The following is an 8,822-nucleotide window of genomic DNA, read 5'->3' as shown; positions in this document are numbered from 1 at the left end:
ATAAAATTGGAACTAGGGTGTTTTGTGTTTTTTTTTTTTGAGAGCTTCAGCCTCCTAAATTGAGTATTTTTAAATCCAAAAGCCTCTGGATTTTGTAGTAGCTAACTTTGGTAAATTATTAGTTTATCTTATTAAGTTTTGCTTATTATATTAGTTTTTACGACAGTCTTTCTTCCTTTTTAAAGCATGAATATGTGCAATAGTGTCTCTTCTTTAAAATACTATTTTATTTTTATCAGTTACAAAGTGATCTGAGTATGTTGGAAACATACTATGGATTGGACAAGTGTATGATTTTCACATATTCAGAATATCCTCCTTGACAGTTGGCCTGGAGTTTTAAACACAAATTCACGACTCACCGCAAATATTACTTCCCATTTTGACGTGGGCATAGCCATCCACTCCCCAGGAACTTCCCCATGAGTTCCGCACAATCCAATATGGAGTAGTCCCTACAAAACAAAAGTTGGCAACAAACCCCGAAAAACTCATATTTGTGTGAATGCATGTTTACTTTAAGTTTATCTCTTGATCAGTGTAGCTAGCTTTGACAAAACTATTAAAACTGTAACAATGCTAACTTAAGCTGGCTAAGTACACTTGAGCTGTACTTAGTGTCACACTCCAATTACTGGAAAAATATGTTTGAATTCATTTCACTTAATACAGAACTTGCATAGAATGAAAACACATACACATTTCCAGCGCATTGGAAATAGGAAAAAATAATTATTAGATATGTATAATAAAATAATAGGCACTTCTATTTTCCCAACAATTATCCTAAATACTTCAGATGGAGAATGCACATTATTTAAATCAGTAATTATCATCATTCTAACAAGTTATCCACCAAAATTGATAAGGAAGAACACAATGGGGTTATTTTTACCCAGAAGTCTACTGAAAAATAGTAAAGGCCTTAGGAGGACTTAGATATACGACCACATTTTAACTTTTTATATGGTTAACATGATTTGTCAATCACGTTAAGCTGAAAAGCAATCAATCAAGTCTTATCAGCACTTACCTGTTTTATCAAACCCAGTTATGATAATAGCATGATTTGCTTCTCCACTAGAGCAATGATGCTGTATTATCCCTCCCAGATAATCTTGCCAGCTCACTGCATCTACTATGCCCACCAAAGGACCAAAGGTAAGAAGTGCTTTTGCCATTTTATCTTCTTGGTTACTACCAAAAGAGAAAATACTTGGTTAAGGAGTTTAGTTCTTAAGGTAAGAATATTTTATTAAAACGATCACTTTAATCTTTGTATGGATGCACATAGGTTTAGTTGCAATTACAGAAGACTTAAACAATGGAGGCGACAAGAAGTCTGGGAGATTGGTAGTCCAAGACTGCGATAGATATCAAGAACCCTGGCTCCTCTTATGCTATTATTCTGCCATGTGAGGTGTCCATTCCCAAGTTCAATTAATGGTTCAAGATGGCTTTAGGTACTCCAGCCATTTAACATATACTCCAGACAGCAGGAAGTAGAAAGGAGAGGTGCTGCATTCCTGTTGAGAAGATTTCCTAGAAGTAACACACACACATTCTGCATATATCTGAATGGATCTCATTGGTTAGAATTTAGTCATATGGCCAAGTCTAGCTTCAAGAAAGATGGTGGAGTTTTGCAATTGGCTGGCATAGCGTCCAGTTATCATACAGGCAATTTTTCAATAAGGAAGGTGGGAAAACTATGTCTCATCGTGGCAGATGCTGGGGAAGAACTTCCCACGTCTTCTGGTCCTTGCACTGGGCTTCCAACAAGAAGACCCTGCAACTCTTTACCTGAGGCCCTTCTCTCTCAAAAAGCCCACCGCCACTTATACCCCAGACATACCCTCAACTAGTAAATCTTAGGAGGTGATGAACATCAACTTGCATTGGCTAACTCTGAGACTCATTTTACCTTGGCCCCAAGAGTTCCTCAGTAGGAATAAGTTCCAGCATATCCTCAGTACTAATTTTCTTAATAAAGAAACCCCAGTTACCCCTGTTCTATCGCATTTCCCTATACCTCTACCAATGGTTCCCAGGGTCACTTTCTACATGTCCCAATTAAACTTTCCATATTCCATCTTAAATCTGTTCCTTAGACTTTCATGCCTCAATTCCATCTTTCAGTCCTTCAGGCCAAAAGTTGGTAGTCATCCTTGACTCTCATACTTATCTCCCATATAAAATTCCTCAATATATGCTGTGGGCTTTATTTTCTGTGGATGGTATTACCCTATCATCTCTCAGGTCCAAGGCTGTTTTTCTAATACTTTTCTCTAAGTTTATTAATGACTAATCTTTCTTACCTCATCTCCAACTAGTCTACTCCATTTTCTCTTCACTATAGTCACATTAGCTTCCTCGCTATTCTTTAAAAATGCTAGAAATATTTTGTCTCAGGGCCTTTGCACTTACAGTTCCTTCTGCTTGGAATAGTATTTCCTCGGATATCTACCTGGTTAAGTCCCCACACTTCTTCAGGTCTTGACTCAAATGGCATATCCTCCTTAGTCACCCTTTATACAACTGTGTGCTCCTCTCCTCTCACCTTGATGTTTCCTCTTCCTCCCAACTATTCTATTTTGTCCTCTTTAGAAATAATTACATCTAACATACCATACATATTTTCATTTGTTTTGTTTGTTGCCTGTCTCTACCACTAAAATATAGTCCCAAGGAAGGGTTTCTGACTGTTTTGTTCACTGCCAGACCCCATAACCTACAACAGGGTTCAATAGCAATTTGAATGAGTGAATGAATAAATCAACGAAAGGTCTTCACAATCTATCACAGTTAGCTTGGCATTGTGTTATTAGAGAGTTTAATGTTCATTGTAAACACAGAGATTCTTTGGGGGATCTTTTCCTTTTTAATCAAAAGGGTGGATAAATCCTGTTTCAGGCCCAATTCCAGTGACCTTTGCATTCTTTTTCTCTCACTCTCCACCTCAGACTAGTGCCTCTTATTCTTTTGTTTCCTCCTTTCTCCATTAGCTACCCATGTCAAGGGATTCCCTGAATCTTTTTCTGGTGACATTTTGAACATCTGATTCCTTCTTGCACACACACTTCACTTATACTCTCAGGAACTGAGAGCTCACAGAGGCACACTTTCTCATTTCAGAAATTACATTACCTTTGCCCACAAAGGAGATGCTGCCCACTGTACTCAGTGACCCTGCACCTTTTGTTAGAGATCCAGCCCAGCCTGCCATCTGTGGAATTGAAACTTTCTGGTATTTGGTTCCTAGAGTCCCCCGAGCGCCCCTGTTGTGGACAAGAGCTCTGTTGACAACCTGCCAAGCCTCTGACCCACTTATGTTATTTAGAGGGGCTTCATCTGGCTCAAGGGTCCAATTTCAACCTTGATTCCCTTCATATTCCACAGGCAGACTCTATCTGGATGGAGAGATTCTTTTATATTCAGTACCAGAAACTTAGAGGTCAGTCTATCATTTCATCTGAATTTAATTTAATGTCTCTGTGTTCCGTTTCAAAAGACTGTGCGAAGCCCAGCCAGTTTGGCTTAGTGGTTGAGTGTCAACCTATGGACCAAGAGGTCAGTGCTTATTCCCGGTCAAGGCATGTGCCCAACTATGGGCTCAATACCAAGTGCGGGGCATGCAGGACACACTGATCAATTATTCTCTCACATCATTGATGTTTCTATCTCTTTCTCCCTTTCCCTTCCTCTCTAAAATTATATATATATATATATATATATATATATATATATATATATATATATATATTTAAAGACTGTGCAAAGCTTCCTCAATATTTTAAACAATAAATAAATAAAGCTGGGTTTTAGTTGAGTCTTTGTCCTTATCATCTCTGATCACCTACCTATCTTACATTCTATTTAATGGCCACAATGGTTCTCTCGCTGGCTTTGAGAGCATTTTTTGATTGTTTCCCTTGAACCTGCCCAAAGTCATCATGCCCTTCAAGTTTTGACACAAATTCTCTTCCTTAGCCTATCCTTATCTATCCTCCAACCCCCCTGTGCTTATATAGGGCATGCTACCCAATCAACCTCCAGTAATACAGCCCTAATTGTTTTCAATGCAAAGTTTCAGTTTATGCTTTTAGTATAGTTGATGTCTTGAAAATGCAAGGAACATAGAGGGTGTTCCAAAATGCTTCTTGATAAACAGATCGCTTGAAATTAGGTGGAGCATCTATACAAGGCAATTTCCATTGATTCAACAGTAAGATTGAAATATACTAATGGTAATCATGACACCTAAATTTGGTAAGAGGAAGGTGGAAAATATAAATTATACATGTCACTGGATTTGAATATGCTAATTTAAGCTTATCTCTATTGTAATGACACCTTGAAACATAAGTAGATCATATTTAAGGCACAACATCCATAGCACTCCATGGTGATCCATAGTCTCTCTAGTAAAAGGTAGGTATGAAAAAAAATTATGAATATGCAGTGAAGCTTTCAATCAAGTTATCAACTTTAAATAGTCAATATATCATAAATTAGGACATAGGAAGGAAAACACAGTAGAATGAGACATTTACCTGAAGTCATGTGTAGAATAACCTTTGATTGAAAATCCAGCATGTGAATCAGAAAAGTAATGGCACAGGCCATTCTGTTCTTTAAAGGGGTATTCTGAATCTCTCACCAGTTTTACTTGTGTCTAAAAGAAAACAATCACCCAAAGTGTTCTCCGTCAAGCAGTTGTTTTAAATAGAGTTTGATGTAATGTGTCATAAAAAGATTCAGTTTGGCCACACCTTCATCATGTGGGTATTCTACGAGTAACAATAAGCTCTTAAATTCAATCTTTAGGTCTTTGTTATGGATAGCCTGGGTCAGTGGTTGGCAAGCTGCAGTTCCTGAGCCAGTTTGCGGCTCTTTGGCCCCTTGAGTGTGACTTCCACAAAATACCATGGTCTGGGCAAATCTATTTTGAAGAAGTGGAATTAGAAGAAGTTTAAGTTTAAAAAATTTGGCTCTCAAAAGAAATTTCAATAATTGTGCTATTGGTATTTGGCTCTGTTGACTAATGAGTTTGCTGACCACTGGCCTAGGTAATTAAAGTCATTAGCTTTCGTTCTCTTTACTCTTATTATTCCCAGATCTTCTGTCCCCGGACCTCTAACAATCCAATAATATAAAGCCGTGTCATCTTTCTCATGAGGTTATAATAGGTCAACTGGTTCTATGTCGGTAAGTCTTGAGAGTCACTCAGCACAATGGTTTAGGCACAGGCAATGGTTAGATCAAATATTTTTCCTATCCACTTCTCTCTGCCTTTCACCTGGCATATGTCACTTAGTTTATAGTTGTTTATACATAGTCTCCTTTTCTGAATTTTGGGCTTATGAAGGGGAGAAGACAGGCAATTCATTGTCACTCATAACATAGAGAAGTTTTTGGCATTCAGTGACTCAAATCTAGCAAACGAATAAGGGAAGGATGTTTGAGTTTGGGAAACTCTAGCTTGACAGCTTGACAGCCTTTTAGAAAGTATAAAAGCACCTCCAATAGCTAGTTTCATACAACTGATGCTGGATCTAGAACAAGGTCAGAGAATATCCTAAGAATGTTGAGGGATACTGACACTGAGGTATATTGGGTAAGGATGCCCAATGGGAAGCAGAGGACTACAGGTGCAATTCTGGCTCAGCTACTGATTTGGCAATATAATCTCACATCTTCATCTATATACAGAGTTACAAGATTAGCTGTCTTTTTGTTCCTTTTAACCTTAACATTCATAAATTCTATAGAAATGGGTAACCATATGCTCATATGCTCTCCTTTCTGGGTCACTATGTGACATATATCTGCAAAAAAACCCTACAAAATCCACAACCCCCCTCTCCTCCCCCCCCCCCCCCACACACACCCACACACACATACTCACATTGACCTATTAAGAAATGTTCAGAAAAAAACAAATAATTTTTAGAAAACAGATCTCAGGTAAGATTTTCTAACCTCTGATCTTGATAGTTGACTTGCCTAGAAGCAATTCATTTTTAACTCTGATTAATTCAAGCTTTGGTTATCTAAATTTCTAAAAACATTATTTAGTAAACGAGAATAAATTGTCTGAATTTGGAACACACATTAACTAAGCAAAAGAGAAAACAAAGCATTTAAAAGGCTGAGAAACTAGTTACCTCATTTAGCCAGTTCAAAGCATTAAAAGTAGACCCTCCATTGCAGCCGTAATTATTATATGAGCAATCAATGACCTGCTGCACACTTAGGTCTTCCAAAGGCTTCCCTTTTATTGCATATGCTGATTCCACTGCACCTACCACACCGAAAGCCCAGCATCCTCCACACTGTTTAAAAATAGAGACAAAATACGATTTATTATCAATGTCAAAACCAAGTGTACCCACATTTTTCAATATCACAAGCTATCAAATCAAGTGGGCAGAATCTAGAGGCCTACAAAAATATAAATGCTCATCCTCTTAATTTCCAAATTGGAAAAAAGAAAAGAAAACCAAAATTCTCTTTTAAGTATCAAAATCCAGTGATTAGTTACAAGTAAATTGGTAGTATCATTATTATAAATGAGACAATGCAAGATGAAACCACATCTTAGAGAATGAGAAAACAAACATATATTATTTATTTTTTAAAATATATTTTATTTATTTTTTTTTACAGAGGAAGTGAGGGAAAGAGGGACAGAGAGCTAGAAACATCGATGAGAGAGAAACATCGACTAGCTGCCTCCTGCACACCCCCAACTGGGGATGTACCTGCAACCAATGTACATGCCCTTGACCGGAATCGAACCTGGGACCTTTCAGTCCGCAGACCAACACTCTATCCACTGAGCCAAACCGGTTTCAGCAAAACAAACATATTTTAAAGATAAGTCAGTTCATTAAATAGATGATGTCTGTTTCTAAGAAGTATACCAATTCCTATCCCATTCTCTAATCCCTTTTGTTTCTTCCCAGATAGTATGCTTCTGTGTTATCCACCATCTCCACCACAAGGGAGGTAATAAGTTGAGGTATGGTGAAGATGTATATCTTATCTGTTATACACATTATTTGATGGACACAGGAGCTGAATGAGTTACATTTCAGGCTATCAGGATGCCAGCATGTGTCAATTATAAATGCACATGAAATGTTCTAATGATAGAAACCCATGTTAGCCATTCCTTATTCAAATGTCGGCTGGCAATCTTTTCGTTTCTGGATCTATTTACTTGCAACAAAAGAATAAAAGGGTTGGTCCTGAAACAAAGAAGGGAGAAAGAGCAAATGGTATCAAGGATCAAACGTAAGAAAGATAGATCCATGAGAGCAAGATTTGGAATTGGGTGGAAATATCCTAATCATAGGACCATGTGCTGTAGAGTTAGGCAAAGAAAGAACAACTAGCTGTCTTTGTGAAGTTTTGAGCAACGTCATGACTTTAAGTGGCCATATTTATGTCCATATCTCTAGTGCCTATGGCATAGTAAAATATTCACTGAGGACTAGACCTCAGAATCCTTATCCATTGAGAAATGTGAAAACAGGTTGTTGATGCCATACCTATAGCTAGCTTTAGTTAATCTACCCTTGGCTTCCCTGCAGGCAGTGCCTGCTCAAAGATATCTCTCTAGTACTCTTTTAATTAAAGAATCATAATGAAAAGTTCCCCTTTTATACTATGCAGACACTACTGGGAGGATTAGATGTCAGACTATTTTGCACTTGATTATGAATCCAGTAACAAAGCAAATGATTTGTTGGTAAAATCTAATTGTCAACAATAAACATAAAATCTGAGAAATAAAAAGCATCACCCTAAATCAACCATGTCAAACTCGTGGCCTGTGGGTTGCGTGTGGTCCATAATGAATTTTTGCATCCCAGCCAATATAACAGTATGTAAAGAAACATTTTAATAAAAATTTCATAACTCAATTTTTACAATATCATGTTATACATAGTTATTAATAACTAACTGTGACATTCACTAATGACTAATTACTATATAGTGTTGCATTCATTTCCCTTATATGCCTTACACACAGGCACACCATTTCTCTCCACTAGTACTAGCAGGAATATTTTAGCAGTTGCCACATCATTAGTCTTAGTCTGACTTGTTTGGTGTGCACAATAGGAAATATTTCACTTTTGGAGAACAAGAAAAATAAGTTTATTTGCATTACTCTTATTAATTTGTGCAGTTATTCAGTATCTGGTAAGTTAATGTTCAAGAAAAAATATTAATTTTTATTAAAATGTTCTATTATTTTATGTTAATAATTCCTCATTTATTTCAGCCCTTTGTATTGAACATGTCTCTATTGAAATAAATGCACGTTTCTATGAAAATTGAAGCTTTTGTGTGTTTTTTGCAGCCCACATAAACTTAAACCTTGTTTATTTGGCCCATGTTAACCTTTGAATTTGACATACTTGCCCTAAATAAATGGTGGAGACTGCTAGGTCCAGAATATTGGCCATACTGTCAGATGGGTACTAGATTTAGCGAGGTGATTGCTTCGTAAGTTATATAAATGTCTAAGCACTATGTTGTACACCTGAAAGTCAATCGTAATTGGAAAAAATAACCAGGGGAGGTTGAATGACCTGTTGAGGTTTCCACTGCAGATAAACTGAGACTATAGCCACGTGGTTAGGTAACTGACTTTCCTGTCAGCTGACATTCCCTGTGCTGCAAATTTACTATCTTCTATTTTTTTTTTTAAGTGTGTGTGTCACTTATTATGACACATTTTTAATGCTGTATTCTAACCTAATTTCTCTCATAACATCTTTTGTTTTTACTGCAGGGGTTTGCACTGA

General features: G+C 37.1%; 1 protein-coding gene across 2 annotated transcripts in view; it reads right to left on the bottom strand.

Annotated features, from left to right (window-relative positions):
- LOC311622866 (acid-sensing ion channel 5) overlaps positions 1-8,822 on the bottom strand; it is an 89,411-nt gene that overhangs the window by 74,597 nt on the left and 5,992 nt on the right. For both annotated transcript variants that reach the window (XM_084884330.1, XM_084884329.1), the window contains exons 4-7: positions 6,168-6,335; positions 4,554-4,675; positions 1,034-1,197; positions 363-455 (exon numbers count right to left, since the gene is read on the bottom strand). In XM_084884330.1, the coding sequence (XP_084740456.1) occupies positions 363-455; positions 1,034-1,197; positions 4,554-4,675; positions 6,168-6,335 (547 nt within the window). The remainder of the gene's footprint in view (positions 1-362; positions 456-1,033; positions 1,198-4,553; positions 4,676-6,167; positions 6,336-8,822) is intronic.

Source organism: Pipistrellus hanaki (assembly GCF_964339955.1).
Source record: "Pipistrellus hanaki genome assembly, chromosome: 5".
NCBI classification, from domain to species: Eukaryota; Metazoa; Chordata; class Mammalia; order Chiroptera; family Vespertilionidae; genus Pipistrellus; species Pipistrellus hanaki.
The sequence above is the reverse complement of the archived record's forward strand: the minus strand, read 5'-3'. Positions and strand labels throughout refer to the sequence as shown.